Genomic DNA, 23397 nt, shown 5'->3' with positions numbered 1-23397 from the left:
AAAGTTCCCACTCGATTACATTACCACACTGTTACCACACCACATGTTGTTAGTTTAATTACAGAGATCTGAGATTAGTTAACTAAATTTTTTTATACTGAACATAATATCACAAGTCTAAGATGAACGAAAACAAACCAAATTACACAAAGAAGACAAATAACCACTAAAAATGTATATCTTGTTATTCTCTTACGGAAGCCTCCACTTTGTAAGAGCTGTGTACATAACTCGTGAATAAACAAATTTGGTCAGTTTTGATAAACAATAGTATTCGTACTGTAAGTCATGAATTAATTTTGTGTTTGACTGTATCGAAAGGACAGTTAGTTTGCTTTTTTTTTTTTATTAAGCAAAATCTTTCACTGACGAAAATTAAGCAGAGGCAAAAGGTTGGATATTTAGGAAAAATAAAAACAAAGCGAAATGAAAATATTATATAAAGATTGATAAATATCATACAGTTCTCCTGTAATATTTCCCCTGAAGTGTCATCAAACTTCAATGGATCCGTCTGCGCTAAATCAAGAAAAAATACTAAAAGCAAAATTAAATCATCGTAACAGTCAAAGTGAAATGTCAGTGAGCATTCGAAAGTCTTCACATACGTACGAATAGGTGAGAGTAAATGTCTTTTGAAAATCAAACGAATCTGTGAAAGAACTTGAAAAAGATTAAAAGTGATCTTTACTCATGAAAAGAAATTGACAATGGAACACTTGCCCTTGTCACAATCACGATACATACTAGTTTCTGAATTAGCTGAAAAGGATTCTATTTTCCCCCAAGAAACACTGGCTTTCATCCTCCATTTAATAGTCTGAGAGAATCACAGAGCCCAAGAGTACACCAGTAATTTGCTATTGGGTTAAAACTATAATATTTAATTTCGGTTCAGTTCCTTGGTATCTAATGCTCAATTAATCATTTTCTCTGCGGTAGATTCTTTGACTTCGACAGACAATAGAATTATAAGGTAATTTTACTTAAATAAGGACGAGAGTCAACTTCGTTTTCAACGCTATTTCCATACCGTAAGTTGCAACAGGTTTTTTTAAAAACTAATGGAAAAATATTGAAGGTCTTTCATAAGACTCCCACATCTTTTTCAAGGATCAAAATTTACCCAGTTGGGGCGTGTTCCTAAGCACGAAGCAAGACCGGGATGGAGGGATTTGCGCTCTGACGTACGATAAACATAAAACACTGTCCAGTAATTTGAGAAACCAAGTAGCATCTGTCTTCTTGAAAAGCCACAACAGGTACACATGGAAAAAGATCTTGAGAATGGAGGAATTCGGATACAAAAGAAAAAAGTACAGAGAGAGACAGATACACAATTCGGAGAGTCAAATCTATTACATACCAGGAAATTCATAGCGAGTATGGAATTAGACCTTATGCCCTGGAAGGGAGAGTAATGGTTGCATTAAGCTTCTTTCTCTGTGATTCCATGGCCTAGAATTTTATATATATATCTTTAAAATCTTTCACAGATATAAGTCATAGCTATTATTTCTCGGGTCAGAATGTCTGTTAACTTTTATTATATAATATCCAAAAGGATTGTCTTTAAATCCTCGAGGTCTTAGGTGGGACTGCATTTCTTGGACGCTATGAAGGCACCAAAATGGTCAAGCAGAACAATTCCCAAATTGAAAAATATTCCATATAGTTCAGTCCAACAATACAAAAAAAAAAAAAAAAAAATGACGCCACGAAAAGGATAACAAAGGGAAGATAACTAAAATAACTAAGGAAATGACTGGCCAATGTTATCAAACAGCTTATTTTTTTTTTAGCGTTAATCCTATGAAAATCAATCGGTTTTTTGGTGACAAGTCATTGAACAAGGACACCCAGATGGAGGTCACGTCTAGATTAGTCTAACTACAAGATGCAAGTGCATTTACATACCGCAAAATTCAAAGAGAGCAAAGACTTTGATCTGAAGCCCTGCAAAAGGAGGAGAAAGGACAGTGTTAGAACCTCCCAGGAGAGGTTTTCGATCCCGAGAGAAACAGAAGAGACAATATTTTCACTTTCTGTAAGAAAGAGCAACGGCATGTTTTGGTCATGTTTTCATCACACGTCTGCCACTAGTTTTATTTAGTTATTTTTTTTTTTAAGGATGATCAGTATAAAATCTCCGTTACAGACAAAACTTGGTAGTGATTATAAAATCTTTGATAATCGTCACATCCATGAAATTCTGCTAGTTTCCTTTTTTTTTTTTAAGGATACTCAAAATAAAATCTCCTTTACAGACAAAACTTGGTAGTGATTATAAAATCTTTGATAATCGTCACATCCACGAAATTCTGCTGTTTTTTTTTTTTTTTAAGGATAATCAGAATAAAATCTCCTTTATAGACAAAATTCAGCAGTGATTTTAAAAAGCTTTCTGTTTTATTTTATTTTTTTAAGGATGGTCATCAAAACGGTTATAGACACTGATTACAAAATCTTTGATATTCATCCAAAACCTACTGTTTTTTAAAAAATCAGAACAAAATCTCCTTTACAGACAAAATTCAGCAGTGATTTTAAAAGCTTTCATGGTCATCAAACCACTGAAATTCTAAAACCTCCAAAAAAATAGGAGCTTATGCTTCTGAAAGGATGATCAGAACAAAATCTACTATAGCAGTGATTATAAAATCTTTCACAATCGTCACAACCGTGAAATTCTAAAAATTATGAAAAAGGAGGTCATATTTTTCCAAACGAAAAACTAGTGACAGACGTATTAAAGAATATAACCTCATTCTCAGGGACAGTTATGAAGGCATATGACACATTTGAAATATGTGATCAGCACTGCTCACATCATATTTCAATCTGTGACGAATTGCTTCCATGCAAAATAAAGATGAAATCAAATAAGAATTTAGTTTTCAAGACATTAACAAGGATAAAAAAAAATGCCTGAATTATGCAAGAAAAGAAAACATTAACAGATCTTTTATCACAGTGGTTCTTAACCTTTTTGTTACCACGCCCCCTCTAAGAGTTGGTCCTTCCCTCCACGGCCCCCCTTGCATCTGTGAGTAAAATTCCCTCCCAGATTTAAAGGTAAATGGATAAAATTAGAGAAAGAGAAGGGGTGTTTTTATTCTTTTGGGAATGAATTAGTGAGATACTTGACACTGCTTCTTAGCGACACTTGTTAAGAGAAAAACGAATATAATTAGAGAATTTTTAATTTTTCCCTAGGGCTCGCGCCCCCCTGGAAATTGCTGTGGACGCCCCCCAAAGGAGGCGCGTCCTCCAGGTTGAGAACCACTGTTTCACAGGCATTCAGTAATAGGTAATTTTAAAAGGAAAAGGAGAAAATCACTAATAACAGAGAGTGCTTTAAATGTTCATGAGATTCCCCAGAGCATCAATAAGAGTTATAAGAACCATTTTGTATTTTGTAACTGAAATCTAAATGACAGTTAATTCTTTATGGTCATCAAATAGCTTCTCGAACTCGTGTTATCTAAGAGATAATCATCTGATTAAACAAAACATCAGCACTTTACCTACAAAGGGTGTTTTTTCCGTAACGGAACTCAGCTTCGATGTTTGAATACCTACCTCTATTTCCGTTGTAATGAAAGCATTCTTGCACGTCTAATATATATATATATATATATATATATATATATATATATATATATATATATATATATATATATATATATATATATATATATATATATATATATATATATATATATATATATATATACACATACATCTGTTTATACATCACTAATGTCACATAATAACATGTGACAGTTAACTCAGTTGAGGCCCACAGGAAAAAATAAAGAAAAGAAGTATGTCACATTTTCAAAGTGCAGTTTCTCCTGTGGTTCACCTGAATATATATATATATATATATATATATATATATATATATATATATATATATATATAAATATATATATATATATCTATATATCTATATATCTATATATATATATATCTATATCTATCTATATATATATATATATATATATATATATATATATATATATATATATATATATATATATATATATATATATATATATATATATATATAATATCACTGTCATATGTTCCAAGTCTTCCCCTTACCGAGTCGCCGTTGACCTGAGCCTGGGCGGCCTCCCAGGGCTGGGGAGCCTCTTCGCACCCCAGGGAGGCCAGGGGTCGTGGATCAGAGAGTACTGATGCTGCAACCAAGATTCTCTACATCTCAGTTCGTTCAGCTCGCGTCGGAGGACGTCGCTCGCTCTCTTCAGCACAGGTAATCTGGAAAGGATATGAGGAGGTATTTTGCACAGGTAATCTGGAAAGGATATGACGAGCAGGTAAGCATTTTTGTCGTGGTGTCTATTATTCCCTACTTATGTAGATTGAATATAATCGACCTAGACTGTATGAGAAATGTTCTGAGGAGAATCTTTCAGAGGAATGTAAATAATTAGAGATCTAATGGATATATATATATATATATATATATATATATATATATATATATATATATATATATATATATATATATATATATATATATATATATATATATTACTGCATAATTCCAACTTACCTAAATCTATATTTTATCCTGTATGGGATAATTCATTCTTTGTCTAAAATATTCAATAATTTACCTATTTACAAGCACACCATACATAAAAAAATATGTATGACTATCCATAATGATATATATTTCCTGGATACCCATGATTCATAAGGAAGATATTGGATAGATTGCAAGATGTCACTTTTTCTCTGAGGTAAGTAAATATTCCTATGTCTATACCTATCTATATTTCATTTACATCAACCTATTTAAATACCCAACAAAAACCTTACAGCCACATAACGCCGCCATGCCATTGCCAAGCCATTCCCTCCTTACCTAGAAGCTATATTAGTATCTTGCAAAGAATTCTTTCTTATATTGGCCACCTCCGTCTCGTGTTGGTTGAGTAAGTTCTGTTTCTCCCTCAGCTCTGTCGTGACCTCCCGGAGCCTGTGTTCGACGTCGCTGAGGCGAAGTCGAAGGGAATCGACGGTCAGCGAGTCGACCGCTAGGTGACCGGCCTGGAGAGACCCCACGCCGTCGCCCAGCAGCTCGTGGCAGAATTCGAAGGGCACTGGGTCAGGCGGTAAGCTCCTGTTGTGGGGGTTTCGAGGAGGTGGGAAAATAATGGAATTAGTAAAGCCAATATCTCTCAGGTTGTTTTGGCAGTGAACCAGTCTACTGGAGTAGGAAGGAATTGCATGAGTCATGTGTTTACTATGTTACTAAAATCGGTGGAAAAGTAGTGGTTCCAGAAATATATAAAAAATTGTCATCATTTTGTCCCAAATTTTTATATCGTGGATTTGACACTTTCCCATATGTTACCACTGATCTCTATAAAGGAAGACGTTAAGAATATTCATTCCTTTCATCCATGCCATTAGACACACTCTACACGATTGTCAGACACTTCTCTTTGATTATTTAAATGACCCAAATCAACACCTAGGGACAAGACACTTCAGCCCTACAATTTTAACACGTAGCAGATATTTTTTTTTTTTTTACCCTTTTCTACAGTGAAATACAAAAATACTACTTTTATGCAGGCTATGCCTGACGGAAGGACTGGGAAAACTGCCAGGGAAGATTATAAAAATCAAGGCGAACGAGAGATGGGAGAGACTCCCTGAGTGTCACAGATAGATAGAGAGATAGATAGATAGAAGTTTATTGACCAAAACATATAGTTATTCAAATTACAAGCTCTTGAATATGGTCCAACAAAAGTACATCAAAACGCACATATAAATCTTTAGAATAATAAAAACGTATAAACCACAACAATTGAAACCATGTTATATGCTACTTCCAGCATTTTAATTTGTACTTACTTGTTGGTCTCAGAAAATGTGGAATATTCTGTCTTGGGCGAGATGGCCGTGACAGAGGTGGCGACCTCCGTCTGCAGCTGGGCATATCTCCCTTGAGTTGTGTCTGTCAGCTCGCATACCTCAGACAATATAGAACGCCTACGGGGAACAGATGGAGGAAAACACGCAGTCAGGTCCTGCCTCATTACGTGATTCACAAGTCACAGCAAGAAAATTACTCTGCACCAAACGGGAGTCTTTGTGGTAGGAATCCACACATACTCTCTCTCTCTCTCTCTCTCTCTCCACTTACACAAACACACACACTCTCTCTCTCCACTTACACAAAAACACACACACTCTCTCTCTCTCTCTCTCTCTCTCTCTCTCTCTCTCTCTCTCTCTCTCTCTCTCCACTTACACAAACACACACACACACACACACTCTCTCTCTCCACTTACACAAACACACACACTCTCTCTCTCTCTCTCTCCCCACTTACACAAACACACACACTATCTCTCTCTCTCCATTTACACACACACACTCTCTCTCTCTCTCTCTCTCTCTCTCTCTCTCTCTCTCTCTCTCTCTCTCTCTCTCTCTCTCTCTCTCACACACACACACACTCTCTCTCTCACTTATTCTCTCTCTCTCTCTCTCCCCTCTCTCTCTCTATCCACTTACACACACACACACACACACACACTCTCTCTCTCTCTCTCTCTCTCTCTCTCTCTCTCTCTCTCTCTCTCTCTCTCTCTCTCTCTCTCCACTTTAAAATCTCTCACCAGTAAAATACAAGTAAATACAAGTGATTCCATATAAAAGTATATACAGTAAAACATCACCAATAATCACTACACGCCAGTGAAACGTTCACTCCATTTCGAGAGGCCTACCACTTGTCAATCATGTCCTCTTGTACCCGCTCCTGGTATTCCAAGAGCCCCGGCAGTAGTACGGTCCTGAAGTCCCTCTCGTAATCAGCAGCTTCGCACAGCAACAAGACGTAATCGTTGTGGACTTGGTGCAATTTCTTGCAGGCCTTCTGGTACCTCTCCTTGAGCTCGTCCAGCTTGCGTCCTGGCTTACCTAAAGTCAAGAAGAAGAAGAAGAAGAAGAGCAGCAGCTGTTAGTAAATAGACGACAATGATATGTTTTTCTTTTCTTTTTTTTCATATGTTTTGAGAGAAGGAGACTGATATATCTATCTGCACAAACAAATGGAAGTTGAAGAAGGGCAAAGTAAAACTGTTTCATACGAGACTAAACAACCTGATGTATGTCATTGTGAGGCATTTCTTACCAAAGGATATTTCAGTCACAGGATGCTAAGAAGAACCTAGACAACCTAGACAGTTGGGCTGGATAAGACCCACAAGGATTTTCCCCTTTATTAAAAGGAATTCTGGAGAACTTTCTCTTGGAATTCTGGAGAACTCTCTCCTGGAATTCTGGAGAACTTTCTCCTGGAATTCTGGTGAACTTTCCCCTGGAATTCTTGAGAACTTTCTCCTGGAATTCTGGAGAACTTTCTCCTGGAATTCTGGTGAACTTTCTCCTGGAATTCTTGAGAACTTTCTCCTGGAATTCTGGAGAACTTTCTCCTGGAATTCTGGAGAATTTTCTCCTGGAATTCCTGAGAGCTTCCTCCTGGAATTCTGGAGAATTTTCTCCTGGAATACTCGAGAACTCTCTCCTGGAATTCTGGAGAACTTTCTCCTGGAATTCTGGAGAACTTTCTCCTGGAATTCTGGAGAACTTTCTCCTGGAATTCTGGAGAACTTTCGCCTAAAATTTACGCGTTTTACCATTTGTCTTTTGTGCACAGGGTTGTTTCCAGGCAAGTGTATATTATATGATAATGTGACTAATTCATATGCCACTACAATTAATAAACTTAATAAATTAACGAACTGCAAACTGGCCCTAATTCATCCCATACTCTCCAAGGTTGCTGAAGAATATCTTAAATCTAAACACATGCTTCATTACAAGCAGTATGTTTACAGAAAAGAACTAGTTACTTGTGACTTTTTTTTTATTTAGATGCAACTAGTTAAGTCCAAGAAAGCCATGACAATGGACAGGAGCCCAGACTGTTAAAACTGATCTTTTGTGATGTCACTGAATAGAAGACGGAGGATATGCGGGATCTCCTTCACAGGGAACACTATTTGATTCTAGTGCAACCTTTTTTCTCTCGTAACCCTTACAACACATCGTTTATTGATGCTATAAAAATGGCAACGTGCTTTATGTTTTGTTTTTTAACGAGTGGAATACTGTTTTCGTGCCTGGTAGCATTCCAGAAAAAGTATACCTTAGTTTTACCAGACCACTGAGCTGATTAACAGCTCTCCTAGGGCTGGCCCGAAGGATTAGACTTATTTAACGTGGCTAAGAACCAACTGGTTACTGTATCATCAGATCCTTATGTTGGGGATAAAATCCCTAAGATGGGTAGCTGATTCTCCCAAAGTAGATGATTATGGTTTAGAGTCTTTAGACCACCATCGGACGATATCAGAGTAAGACGTCCTCCATGAACTCCATTTTAATAGGGGAGAAATCCCTTGCAATGTGCGCTGTTCTGGACTTAGCACGTACTAACTGCTGAACTGTCACAATGTCAAACTTCCCAATAACAGAGATGTTTCATTATCAACGCAATAAAACTTTGGAACAGCTTCCTCGGCATCTTAATATCCTTTCTCCAACTCTTTTAATCTATATCTGCTAAAGAAAAGATTTGCCATAACTTGCAAGGAGATATATATCAAGGCTATTATTATGCCTCACTTTCTTACGCTCTTACCCAAAATAGCCGAAGTTTATTTACGTTGCCCGTATGTGTCTTCCAACACCCGCTTCCCCACCCCCAACCCCCACCCCACTCCAACCCTCTACCCCCACCCCCGAGAAAAAAAAGTTTATAGACACAAAAGAGACTCGATTGGTTTAGTTATCCAGATGAGCTTTGCCTGGTCAGGAGACAGTATAGAATATAGAATTTAGGCCCAAGACCAAGCACTGGGACCTATGGGGTCATTCAGCGCTGAAACTGAAATTGACAGTTTAAAAGTTACAAAAGTGTAACAGGAAGAAAACCTCAAAGCAGTTGCACTATGAATCAATTTTTAGGAGAGGGTGGAAAAAAAAAAAAAAAAATAAAAAATTATGAACGGAGGTACAGCAAAGGATTTAAAGGGATTGCAGCTAGGGGCCGAAGGGACGCTGCAAAGGCCCTCAAGTAATGCCTACAGTGCACCGCATGAGGTTCACTGACGGCACTAACCCCCTACGGGGTGGGCCAGGAGATATAAACCTGAAGAGGCAGAGTAGACACAGCATCCATACCTTTTAGAAACTGGTCTTCGTATTTGGATTTGGAAGATTTGTAGAGCTCGAGGGCCTGCTCGTAATTGTTCTTTGACTTCAACACAGCTTCTTGTAACTGAAATGGAAAAGGAAAAAAGTTTATTCCTGTACTTAAAAAAACAATGATATTTTCGTGTCGTTTGTAATTTCACAATAGGGTAACGTCACAAAATAACAGTCCAGAATTATGAATCATACAGTTATTTATTACTTTACAAAATTTAATAAATGAATGTATGAAATTTGGCCCACACAAAAACTCTTAAAAACTGACAATATATCTAAAAACTTACTCTGAAACTTCATGTTGTCATCTGAAAACTCTTTCAGAATTTCACACTACAACTATAACATTACTCTGGAAAATTCACGAAATCAAACACTCTTTCAAAAATTTCATGATACAAAGCTGTAAGGTTACTCTGGAAACTTCTCAAAATCAACTTACTCTTGAAACTTCATACAACTCTCTCTCTCTCTCTCTCTCTCTCTCTCTCTCTCTCTCTCTCTCTCTCTCTCTCTCTCTCTCTCTCTCAAAACTTACGGATACACTGAAAACTTCAAATTATCAGCTACAGACTGTATTTCAAAGCTCAAGACAACAAATGTCAACTTCCTTTGGAAATTTCACACTATCAAATACAAGTTCTCTCTCGAAGCTTCCCACTAACAACTGTGAAATAACTATGAAAACTTCACACAGTCAACCAAAAACTCTCACAAAACTTCACGATGCATCTGTCAACTTTGACAAGTTCATGAGATCACCACACCCCAAACTCTCACCGCAACTGTCAACTTACTCTGGAAACTTCATTGGTGATCCTCTGATGCTCTTCGTAATACACTTTCCTGGATGCTCTCTTCTCGGTGATGAGGGCAGCTAACTTCTCCACGGTGTCTATGACGAGGGTGTCAGCATTCTGTCTCATGATGTTACTCCATTCTTCAACCCCGTCTACCATCATTCTCCAAGCCTGGACAAAATGAATAATGCTGTGAGGAAGTACATGACGAATGCAGCTGTGCTGAAATAGAACCCATTTTGAGGAAAGTGTTGCATATCGATACAATGTTAGAACCCATTTTGAGGAACGACTTGCATATCAGTACAATGTTAGAACCCATTTTGAGGAACGAATTGCATATCGATACAATGTTAGAACCCATTTTGAGGAACGAACTGCATACCAATACAATGTTAGAACCCATTTTGAGGAACGAATTGCTATCGATACAATGTTAGAACCCATTTTGAGGAACGAATTGCTATCAATACAATGTTAGAACCCATGTTGAGGAACGAATTGCATGTCGATACAATGTTAGAACCCATTTTGAGGAACGAATTGCATATCAGTACAATGTTAGAATCAATTTTGAGGAAAGAATTGTATATCGATACACTGTTAGAACCCATTTTGGAGGAAAGAATTGCTTGGATGATGTTTCATTTCGGTAAGTCAATATGTGCATATCAATACAGGATATAATTGATTGGAAAGAAAAATAAATTATGTATAAAATTCTCTAAAACTACAAAAAAAAAACACACAGTTAACAATCTTATCAACAAAAAACTGCGCGTACAAGTAAAATGATGTATATTAAATCGATTTTACACGTATATAATTATCTAAATTAGTGAATCTAATTACAATTATGTCATTATTTCAGATAACGAACCGAATTAAGTAGTTTTAAGAGGATTATCATTTTCATGAGACTCTCTGTTTTGTTTAGACTGAACCAGACAAAATTATAAATGGAATTATAGGCTAATAATTAATTACTTCGATCAAGGAGAAGCAACGGTAAAAAGTGAGTGTTACACAAAAAAAAATGTTCTTCTACATCCAAAATCTATTTTCCTTCAATTTACTCCAAGGCCAGAACATTATACCAACAACTGTAATCTTATGTGGACCGAGCAGTTCCTATGAACAAATGAATTCACGTGTCATCATCAGCACAAACCACAAAACATCTTAATTCACCTGTTCTGCAAAGAATCACTAAAACTTTAAATGTACGCGACGTGCAATAATGGTGGCCAAAACAAGGCACCTTCGCAACATGACTCTACATACAGAACAATCAACCCGAAGTCTGCCTCTGCAATCGGCTCCAGTCATCTTTGTAATGACAGCTTTGAAAATTAATTCTGTCATTGTCTGAATTATGTTACAGTTTTGCAATGCAGCGAGTCGTGGTTTCCAAGAGATGAAAGTGGGATCTTAACTACGTCTCAGTTAGCTATACTATACTGCCCTACAATGGAAGACTGCAGTATCTGCAAAAATACAAAACTGAGAAAATGGTAGGATACTCCCTTGCCCTACTACTGATTTTGCAGATACTGCAAATGGGACCCCATTAATACTCGTGGAAAGCACTGAAGAATCATTCTGAAACTGCAGTAACTTGTGTATTAGTGTTTCACGAGCCCAGTGGGTGGCAATATCTCAATTTCGAAAATTTTGCAGATACTGCAGTTTTCCATTTTAGGGCAGTGTAGAACCCTACAACTTTCTTTGGGATCCCACAGGTCTTGGATCTCAATCTGTTTATAAGGTGAAAGTCTATCGACAAAATTACTCAGTTTTATTATGACAATAATAATTCTTTCAGTACGAGAGGTGAACTGTGGCAGTTTCAGGTAGTTCTGCTTTCACTTACAGGCAAAAACAAAGACAGCTATGATGGGAACTGAACATTGGCAAGGCATACCTCCTAGAAGAGGAACTGGCCACAGATTTAATAAGGTCATGAAGTCCTTGCTTACAGGAGTAAGCATTCTTTTTTTAATAAAATGACTGACAATGGCCTTTACAGTTTCATTTTCTGCCTCTGCAGAACTTGAAAGCTAACTACTTGAGTCTCAAACTAAATCATAGTATTGCCTCAATGATTTGGGGTTAATTTCTTTTTCAGTACCAGCAACCAAAAATTCTCAGTCCTCTGTTTTTCCATACTAAGGCATTGAGAAAAGGACCTCTTCAGTTTCTCTAACCTTCCTTGCCCGTGCCAGTTTCATTTCCCTTTACTGAGTTGCAATGAATTTTCTGTCAATATAAAGCTGAACCGTCAGGGAGTTCGAATCCAGAGAAACCTACCTACACAATAATTATCTCAACATTCCACCTGTCAGAAATACAAAATTTCACCCAGTCCAAAAATAGTGACCACACCCTGTTCTTCCTTCCTGTCTTCCTCCTCCTCCTCTTCTTCTTCTTCCTCTTCTTCCTCCTTCTCCTCTTCTTCCTCCTCCTCCTCTTCTTCTTCCTCCTCCTCCTCCTCTTCTTCTTCTCCTCCTCCTCTCCTCCTCCTCCTCCTCCTCCTCTTCTTCTTCCTCCTCCTCCTCCTCTTCTTCCTTCTCCTCCTCTCCTCTTTTTTCTCCTCTTCTTCATCTTCTTCTTCCCCTTCCTCCTCCTCTTTCCCCCTCCTCCCCCTTCCTTACCTTATGCAAATCGGAATCGTCGAGGACGTTGTCGGGAGCGTCCATTTTGGCAGCCGTGTGGGCCAGCTGGGTGAGGGCGGCGGCGTAGTCTCTGTCGCACTTGGCTCTCGCGATGAGGACCCTACGCATCGTGTCCAGGAGGCGCAGCTCCGCGTCCTGGCGGGCCAAAAGGGCGGCATGACTGCTCTCCCCCTGCAGGGACCCGCTGAATCCCATCACAGACCTGCAGGAATTAAATGAAAGCAAATGGTGATACAGGACGATTTATGGATTTATGCAAAGGTATAAAACTATATTCTTAAACTATTTTTTATATTAAGAAACAGCCGTTCTTATAATTAAATTGAATGTAGAATTTAGGCCAAAGGCCAAGCACTGGGACCTCTGAGATCATTCAGCGCTGAAACGGAAATTGCCAGTAAAAGGTTTGAAAGGTGTAACAGGAGGAAAACTTTGCAGTTGCACTATGAATCAGTTGTTGGGTGAAGATGAAAAGCAGGATGGTAAAAAAACAATATGAAAGGAGGTACAGTAAAAGATATGAAAGAGGTTGCAGCTAGGGGCCGAAGGCACGCTGCAAAGAACCTTACGTAATGCCTACAGGGACCGCACGGGGTGCACTGACGTCATTAACCACCTACGGGGAGCCATTCTTACAAGTAAAATTATTTAATTAAAAAAATAATAAAAATGCTGACTTTGTATATGAAAATAATTACGCACAACACAAGATAAATCGCTACTTCAAGATAAATCGCTACTTAACGTAAACAGGAAATCCTAAACGGGTGTAATCATGTAATTACATTATAACTCAATCTCTGTTTGTCTTGTCATTGCATTACACCCGTTCAATGCGCAAAAGTGACAAGAGTTTACAATGAGTTCTTTTCATAATACCTCGCATATGAAAACCATACTCGTTCATTGTAAACGTTCTTACGTCAGATTTTTCCTTTCGAGGCTACGCCCAGTAACCAGAAAAATATTGTGATCTTTACCGTATATAATAAAACTTTGTAAAAATCATTACAATTCCTAAACAAGAAACAGATATCAGAATTTCGGCTGCCAAAATATGTGGCATTAACCCATGCATGCTAATCCTGCTAGCACAGCTTCAGATGATTTCTCCCGGAAATAGAATCGTCTCAAGACTGTCAACCAACGAAAGCTTCAAAATCAGATTTTATCAGAATTCGCTCAATACCTTAAGCGTAACCCAACATGGAGACTAAATAAATAAATAAAAAATTCTGCCTCAAATGCAAAAGAAATAAAAACAAAGTGAACGGGATGAACGCAAGTGTAGGGTTGTATTTGAATATATCACGGTTTTCATAGGGACAGTCTCCTTTCTCTCTCTCTCTCTCTCTCTCTCTCTCTCTCTCACACTCTCTCACACACACACACACACACACACACACACACACACATATATATATATATATATATATATATATATATATATATATATATATATATATATATATATATACATATATATATAAATATACACACATTTATATATATAAGACAGCCAGCTTCCCACATGCCCGAATGTGTGAATGACCACAAGTAAGCTGACCGTAAGTAAGTGGGTTTAGATCTTTTAATGGAATAAGTGGCGTCTTGAATAGGTCAGTGCCCACCAACCGACTCCCTACATAGCCACAGCACATACCCCCGAGGGTAGGCAAAGGCAAAAGGCAACAGAACTAAGAATAATAGAGAGAGAGAGAGAGAGAGAGAGAGAGAGAGAGAGAGAGAGAGAGAGAGAGAGAGAGAGAGAGACTGTTGTTGTTGTTTATGATTAAGCTGGTTTTATGACAACATGGGCTCTTGCTGAGAGAGAGAGAGAGAGAAGAGAGAGAGAGAGAGAGAGAGAGAGAGAGAGAGAGAGAGAAGGCACGGGGAAACAGAATACTGGAACTCTTACCTATAAAATAACGTTAAAATATATATAAAAATAAAAAAATTAAACACATCTATAAAAAAGAACTAACTGGTAACTCAACTCAGAAATGCCATTACTGGCTAGACTTAAAAGTTAACGAAAGCATATATAATTAAAATAAGGGGTCCGTGATATCAAACTTGGCTCAGAGACTTTTTAGTGCTTCAAGTAGGGCATGAGTTCATGCAATAAAAATAAAATAGTACAATCGGCAGGAAGGTTATAAACGTCTTAAAGGTAAAAATAAGCTCATAGTGTATTGTGAATGGCTTTTCAATTCAATGTTCTCGATCACAAAGCGCAGTCTCATTAACAAAAATGCAACGCAACCACGAAGTTATTCCCCCCCCCCTTTTTTTTATTAAGTTCTCATTCATGAGTTATTTATCAGACAATGTATACATTTTTCTGAAGCATCTTGGACGAACAAATAGTACTGAAACATTCGACGTAACTTTCATAATAAAACCCGTTAAAAATCGGATATAAAGACTTAATAGAACATTTTTCCACATAAGCAATGATTAAAATAAGAACAATTCCAGATACACACATACAAAATAAGAACAATTCCAAATATACATATATAAAATCAGAACAATTCTAAATATACACATAAAAAATAAGAACAATTCCAAATATACACATATAAAATAAGAACAATTCTAAATATACGTTAATAAAATAAGAACAATTCCAAATGTACACCTATAAAATCAAAACAATTCCAAATATACATATATAAAATAAAAACAATTCCAAATATAAATATAAAAAAAAACCTGGTATTCAACAGAAAAAAAGAGACCAATTGATACTAAATGTCCCCAAAAGCTCTCGAGAAGCTTCTTCCCGGCAGGACTTGATGGCCAGAGTGAGATCATTCCCAGTCCGCGTAGCTCTTTTCATGAATTAAAGCGCCAACTGCTGTGATCACTACTACTTATCTGCTCTAATAAAACAACGAGGTTTTCATTTCTTTCTTGACTCATCTACCATGCTACGTTCATACAGCTTCTTGTGTATATATAAATATATGTAAATGTACATGTATATGTATATATACACATACATACATATATATATGTATACACATATATGCATATGTGTACATATATAGATATGGATATACAGTATATATATATGTGTATATATACATACACACACATTTTACGTACATATATATATTATACGCACATGTATACACACATACATAAACATATATATATATATATATATATATATATATATATATATATATAGATAGAGAGAGAGAGAGAGAGAGAGAGAGAGAGAGAGAGAGAGAGAGAGAGAGAGAGAGAGAGAGGACTTCAACGCGTCGTTACGACAGACATCGTACGTATACGCCAAATTCGTGTATCACCATCACTCAATCATTCCCAAATTTTATTTTCAGCTACGTCTTACCCCCACGCAGAATAAACAAGATCAGACAAAAAACGGACGGACTGATCTGCCAAAAGAATGAACTGCATGACAGCCGCAACAAGACCTGATTGCCTTCACTCAACCAGGTAGTAAAATGTGAATGAACCATAAATTCTCATTATTCTCTTCATAGGTTAACGTATATGCGCGCGTGCGCTCACACACTCACACGCACTATGAGTGACTATATGGTACAGAAGACCACGCGTAAATTTTCTAGGTTAACAGAATAGGTAATTTGTTTAATTATCATTTTACCCACAGACTTTGTAAGTTTAACTTGTTCAGGGACACACACAGAAATGGGTACCAGCATCAGCTGGGGTCAAGAAAAGTGCATGGGGCTAGCAACCTCATCCTAAAGATCAGTTATAAGGGCCAGAAGACTCTGCCTTAATGGCGCCATATATCTTCTACAAGAGGAAAATTGTCTAACACAATGTATAATATATAATATATATATATATATATATATATATATATATATATATATATATATATATATATATATATATATATATATATATATATATATATATACATAATAATAATAATAATAATAATAATAATAATAATAATAATAAGAATAAAAAAGATATTCGAAATTACAATTAAAGCTAAAATTTATGTTATTCTTTAGCGTTGCCATTTTCTTTCTTTTCGAAATTCCCTGGGGAATTTGTCCTAGCTGTATTTAAGCATTTTCTTTATGACAAGAAGTAACTGACCATTTCAGGGAACACCAACAAGAATTTTTTTCTTTTTAGTATATACAAATACGTTTATATATATATATGTATATATATTGCTGCGATAGCCATTCCTGCCTTCATTTTATCATGTAATATAATATATATTTAGGGTTGTTTTAGCGAATTTATTTAATGTATGCGTTTCCGTATTTGTATGATATTATTAATGATAACATATACTGTATATATCATGTAATATAATATATATCTAAGAGTTGTTTTAGCAAATTTATTTAATGCGTGCATTTCCTTATTTGCATAATATTATTAATGATACCATATAAATGTATCGTATAAGAAACTTAACATTTAAGGTTATATTACAATGAACAGATTCGTCTCGTAAGTTACGAAATCTGAAACTTTGTTAACACTCCAAGGAGCAAGGAAGAGGTTGCAGTTAGTTGATAGTGTAATACTTGTTTAAACTCCCTGGGTGAGAAGGTAACACGTATGATACAGATTGGTTGCATCAGGTGCCACGTTACCATTCGATGTTCATTTATTTTGTCGTGCCTTCATATCGCTATTACGTTGATGTTATGAAGGTAAATCTTTCATCTAGTTTATATTTAAGATTAAATGTTAGTCATGTATTTTGAAGTTGTTTGATATATTTTTATAGCAGCACTTAGATCTCAAAAACTACTGAGGCTAGAGGGCTGCAAATTAGTAAGTTGATCATCCGCCCTCCACACCACCGGACCGTGGCTGAGTTTCTTGGGCCGCGGCTAAGAGTTTCAAGGGTCGTGGCTGAGGCCACCACCGGACCGTGGCTGAGTTTCATGGCCCACGGCTGAGAGTTTCATGGGCCGTGGCTGAAAGTTTCACACAGCATTATACACTGTACAGAAAACTCGATTGCGCCGAAGCAATTTCGGCGCATATTTTTGTTTTAGGTTGGAGTTTCATTGATTACATGATCCTAATGCTGCATTTAATTCGCCTCCATACCAGAAAAAGAAATGAAAAAGAGAAACTTAAAGAATAACATAAGGAGAAAACCAACATTTGGCAGATTGTTTACCGCTCCTTGTTACGAGGGTGAGTCTATCCTCTACAAATCTAATACTGGGACTCTGCAGCAATATCCCATAGACAAAATTAGGTCGTAAAATCCTGTACAAAAATCTAGTATAAATGAAAGCATTTCAGTGATTTATGCTGAAGTGAATCTGGTTTTTGACCGACGCCTTAAGATCCAAAAATATTGTATTTTATTTTGATCTCAATCCTGCATTTAATTTCTTTTCTCTGTCATGTGGGAATTATAAAATAATCTTCGTTGCAAACGGGAATATAACAAATACTTTCACCCAAATCTGAAAGTTGCGATGTGGTGAGGTTTATAGTCAGTGTCCATTTCAACAAACACCATCCCCCCCCCAACACAATCCCCTACCTACCACACACCCACACACGCTTATTAGCTTGCCATAAATCTCTCTCATCCGAGATGTAAGGAAGGGAGCGATCCCTATCGAAATAAAAAGGAAAAGCATAACAGCTTGTTAACCATCTGGTCAAGCTGATTTTCGCCATGCTAATTTGACGGCGGTAGATGTTCCGTTGAAGATATCTACTGAAATATTTTTTTAAAAATCGTGACGCTAACATCGACGAGAAATGCATATTTTTACAACTGGTCATTTTAGCATTTTGCGATATTACATACTACATGCAAGTATGGCTACACATAAATGTGAACTAATGTCATAAATTATTCTCTGATTGAAACGGCACTAATAGGAAATACGCTTCTTGATGCCTACAACAAACCATTACAGTATTTTGCGCTATTGCATACCACGAGCAAATACGGTTATGATTATGCATAAATGTCACATAAATTTTTTTGATTAAAATAATAGTTTTATAGGAAATGCAAAGCAACATTCTGGGAAAATATTTCGTTTACAGCGCATATGAGAACGTAACTACTGTGTGGGAATTTTTCAGAACTTGTCCAATTTCGTCTTCCTTACAAATCGACATAGAAAACAGTTCTTCCCTAAAATGGAAAACTGCAGCATCTGCAAAACTTTCGAAACTGAGATATGCCACCTATTGGACTCGTGAAACACTAATACACAAGTTATTGCATTTTCAGAACGATTCTTCAATGCTTTCCACGAGTATTTAGAGGGTCCCATTTGCAGTATCTGTAAAATCAGGAGTATCTACCATTCTTCTCAGTTTTGTATTTTTTCAGACACTGCAGTTTTCCATTTTAGGGCAGAGTTTCGTTGAGAGGATGTAGCTCCAGAATAAGAAACAGCAGTTACTGTCACATTCAACCACTAAACCAATGAATCAAGGATTAGCCTTACGCAGAATACTTCGCCAACATCTGAGTCTTGATAACTTCATTCTCTTGCGCCCCTTTATCATCAACAGGACGAGAACTCATGATTTACTCATTGCGTGCAACTGATGCTCGCCTAAAGCCAATCTCTCTCTCTCTGTCTCTATCTCTCAATCTTCAGCTGAAAACCGTTATGAACAGTCAATTGGCTATGAACCCATGGGGGGCTACGAAGGAAATCTCTCTCTCTCTCTCTCTCTCAGCTGAAAACCGTTATGAACAGTCTCTTGGCAATCTTCAGGGGCTTATGAACAGTCAGTCTCTCTGAACCCTCTCTCTCTCTCTCTCTCTCTCTCTCTCAATCTTCAGCTGAAAACCGTTATGAACAGTCAATTGGCTATGAACCCAGGGGGGGCTACGAAGGAAATTTCTCTCTCTCTCTCTCTCTTCAGGTGAAATCCCTTATAAACACTCAATAAACTACGAATCCGAGAAGTTTCCGAAGGGAAATTCTCTCTCTCTCTCTCTCTCTCTCTCTCTCTCTCTCTCTCTCTCTCTCTTCCAATCTTCAGGTGAAATCCCTTATAAACAGTCAAGAAACTACGAATCCAAGAAGGCTCCGAAGGAAAATTTCTCTCTCTCTCTCTCTCTCTCTCTCTCTCTCTCTCTCTCTCTCTCTCTCTCTCTCGCGGTTTCTCCTGAAATGAAGCCCATACCTCTCAGTGACAGCGATAAGTAAAAATATCTGTTTCTGAATTATTTTATTAGTATTCCTCCAGGTTCATGTAAACAGTAATGACGCCTGTACTAAACTGGAGTGATATATTACTCAAAAATAAAAAGAAGAAATTGCTACATGATTTTTATCTCACATTACTTAACTAAGAATGAAAACAAAACAGCAACAAGAATCATGTTCCACCTCTTCAATGACACACACACACACACATCGGCGTCGATGACCATATTCATTGCGACGCAAGATTACATATTCCTAACTGCATTATGTTCTGTGACACATCGCCGTCGATAACCATATTCATTGCGACGTAAGATTACATATTCCTAATAAAGGAATGGAGACCAACTAATGGGAATTCATGATCGTAATGCATTACTGTCTATGACACATCGGGGTCGATGACCATATTAATTGAGACGTAAGATCACAAATTCCTAATAAAGGAATGCAGACCAACCAACATGAATTCCTAATCGTACTACATTAAGTTCTATGACACACCGCCGTCGATAACTATATTCATTGCGAAGCAAGATTACATATTCCTAATAAAGGAATGCAGACCAACCAACATGAATTCCTAATTGCACAGCGTTATATTCCAGTTATTTTCAGACACGCTGACACGACCTACAATGTATCGAAGTGTTTATGAACACAAGAGTCACGGAGAAGAAACAGCTGACTATATTCGTGAGAGGGACATCGTGAGAAAATAAGACGAATAGGAAATAGCGAAGACAAAGTTGCACGTGGGAAATTATAGTTTTTTTTTTTTATGGGCAGGAAATTATTAGGGTATTACTACACGCATTTTGCGGTAGTTTCTTCTACCCTTCGCGTCATGATATGAAATTTACAATTACGTTAAGTTTTTTTTTTATGTGGAAAGTGTAAGCCGACAGGTTATTAAAACATACAAATATGCTTTTTTTTTGTTTACGATTTAGCACTGAGAGAGAGAGAGAGAGAGAGAGAGAGAGAGAGAGAGAGAGAGAGAGAGAGAGAGAGAGAGAGAGGTGTGTGTGTGTGTGTGTGTGTGTGTGTGTGTGTGTGTGTGAGAGAGAGAGAGAGAGAGAGAGAGAGAGAGAGAGAGAGAGAGAGAGAGAGAGAGAGAGAGAGAGAGAGAGAGAGAGAGAGAGAGAGAGAGAGAGAGAGAGAGAGAGAGAGAAATGAAAACGACCATAAATAAAAGCCCAACAAAAAATAAAATGAGAGAATGATAATAACGGCCATATATAAAGGCCCGAAGAATGAAAAAAAAAAAAAAAAAGCATTTGAAAACGAGCGCAGCAACAATAGAAATCATCTGGCCAACTGTCAAACCAACAACTCCATCAAGAGCCACAAACCAATAAAAAGGAAATGGTTGGCGTTTCTCATCCTTCTCCTCCACTTTGTTGGATGAGAATAAAAAAAAAAAAAGAAGACTTCAAGTTCCAATTAAAAAAATAAAAAGAAGACAAGCGGGTCTGCCACTCCTTTCCCTTGTAGTGGACTTTCTTTTTTTTTTTTTAATCTTTACTCTTATGGTAATGTCCCTTTCTCGTTCATCTGGAACTGGCTTTATTCTGTCCGGCCTGAGTCACGGCCTAGTTTGTATGCCTATATGGAATGGCGTGTTTTTGGGCTACGTATAAAACACCTATTAGTTCTATTTCGTTATCTGCTTCAGCATTCATCTTCCTTCTCAATTTATGTAAACAAAGAGATGTGATGCATTGTATACACAATGGGGAGTTCCCTAACCTCAAAGTTGTGTGAAATATTGCATATTTAATACGGCACACTTCTGATGGTACATTTATCTAAACTCTTTTATACAAAACACAGGTTTCTCTCTCTCTCTATTATATATATGTATATATATTCTCTTTCTCTCTATTATATATATATATATATATATATATTTCTGACTCACATCAGGATCGAACCCAGATCTTTCAACTGAAAGGAAAGGGCGCTGCCCACTAGGCACGTGATTGTGGGTTGATTATTATATATATATATATATGTATATATATATATATATATATATATATATATATATATATATATATATATTACATAACGCAATGGGCTAAATAAAAAAGCGTACAAAACTACTAAAAATCTTCCATGATTCATAAAATCTAAACATGCAAAGTAATACACAGTTCAACTAAGGAGCTCGAATTCAAATCTAAACTCGTTTTACTTAAGGAACAGAATTCACTATCACTGAATACGTAACAACTATTGAATAACACGAATCAAACGCTTTCGGCGATTCTTTCTTACACATTGTTCGTGATTCCGGAATTCTCAGCGACCTACTTAGTTATTTTGTCTTTACATTTCCCCTGTTCCTTTTTAACATTTTAGATGGAATGGGTTATAGAGTTTAGGCCAATGGCCAGGCACTGGGACCTACGAGGTCATTCAGCACTGGAAAGGAAATGGAGAGTAGGTCGGTTTGAAACGTGTAACAGGAAAAACCTCACAGTTGCACTGTGAAACAATTGTCGGGAGAAGGTGGACAGCAAGATGGGAGAATGATATGAATGGAGGTGAGTGAAAGGAATGAAAAGAGATGCAGAAATGAATGGAGGTACAGTATAAATGAATGAAAGGGGATACAGATATGAATGGAGGTACAGTAAAATGAATGAAAAGGGATGCAGCAGAGAAACTTTAGTAATGCCTACAGTGCACCCCACGAGGGCGCTACCCCCCTACGGTTTTTTTTCTTACATTCTATTTTCATGGATTAAAAATATGTTTAGCTCGCATGTCGTGACTCATAACAGGTCGTACTTGACTTGAAAGTTTAACACGAAACTGATCATGTAAGTTGACATAACATAATCAAGGCTGAACTATATATAGTCTCGCTTTCAATGACGAAGCCTGACATATGAAACCGCCAGCTATAAGAAAAAATTACAGAACCTGATGGGAAACTTTAACATGAAATCCACGATACTTAAACGAACGAAGGACAATTCACTTTTAGTTCTGTAAAAGAAAACTATTGTGTTGGCTATTTGTCTGTCCGTCCGCACTTTTTCTGTCCGCCCTCAGATCTCAAAAACTGCTGAGGCTAGAGGGCTGCAAATTGGTATGTTGATCATCCACCCTCCAATCATCAAACATACCACATTGCAGCCCTCTAGCCTCGGTAGTTTTGATTTTATTTAATGCTAAATTTATCCATGATCGTGCGTCTGGCACCGCTAAAGGTGCCAACAACGCAGGCCACCACCGGGCTGTGGCTGAAAGTTTTATGGGCCGCAGCTGAGAGTTTCATGGGCCGTGGCTGGGATTTCCATAACGGCATTATACGCTGTACAGAAAACTCGATTGCGCCGAAGAAACTTCGGCGCATTTTTCATTTGTTTGAACAGAGTATACACCCAGTATCTCGCGAAGCAGGTGACCTGTATCTTATCACAGTTACATTTACCAGTTCATTTCATATTAAAAGA

The 23397-nt window shown here is 37.1% G+C and overlaps 1 protein-coding gene across 1 annotated transcript in view; it reads right to left on the bottom strand.

Moving 5' to 3' along the window:
* The window catches only part of LOC136850873 (tyrosine-protein kinase Fer-like), a 120880-nt gene that overhangs the window by 10198 nt on the left and 87285 nt on the right, over positions 1-23397 (bottom strand). The window contains 10 exon segments of the mRNA XM_067124909.1: positions 1367-1405; positions 1918-1956; positions 4111-4181; positions 4184-4287; positions 4901-5158; positions 5902-6039; positions 6784-6976; positions 9245-9341; positions 10069-10242; positions 12726-12948. Of these exon segments, the coding sequence (XP_066981010.1) occupies positions 1367-1405; positions 1918-1956; positions 4111-4181; positions 4184-4287; positions 4901-5158; positions 5902-6039; positions 6784-6976; positions 9245-9341; positions 10069-10242; positions 12726-12948 (1336 nt within the window).

Source organism: Macrobrachium rosenbergii, chromosome 22 (genome assembly GCF_040412425.1).
Source record: "Macrobrachium rosenbergii isolate ZJJX-2024 chromosome 22, ASM4041242v1, whole genome shotgun sequence".
Taxonomy (NCBI): Eukaryota; Metazoa; Arthropoda; class Malacostraca; order Decapoda; family Palaemonidae; genus Macrobrachium; species Macrobrachium rosenbergii.
Note: the sequence above shows the minus strand (reverse complement) of the source record. Positions and strands in the feature narration are given on the sequence as shown.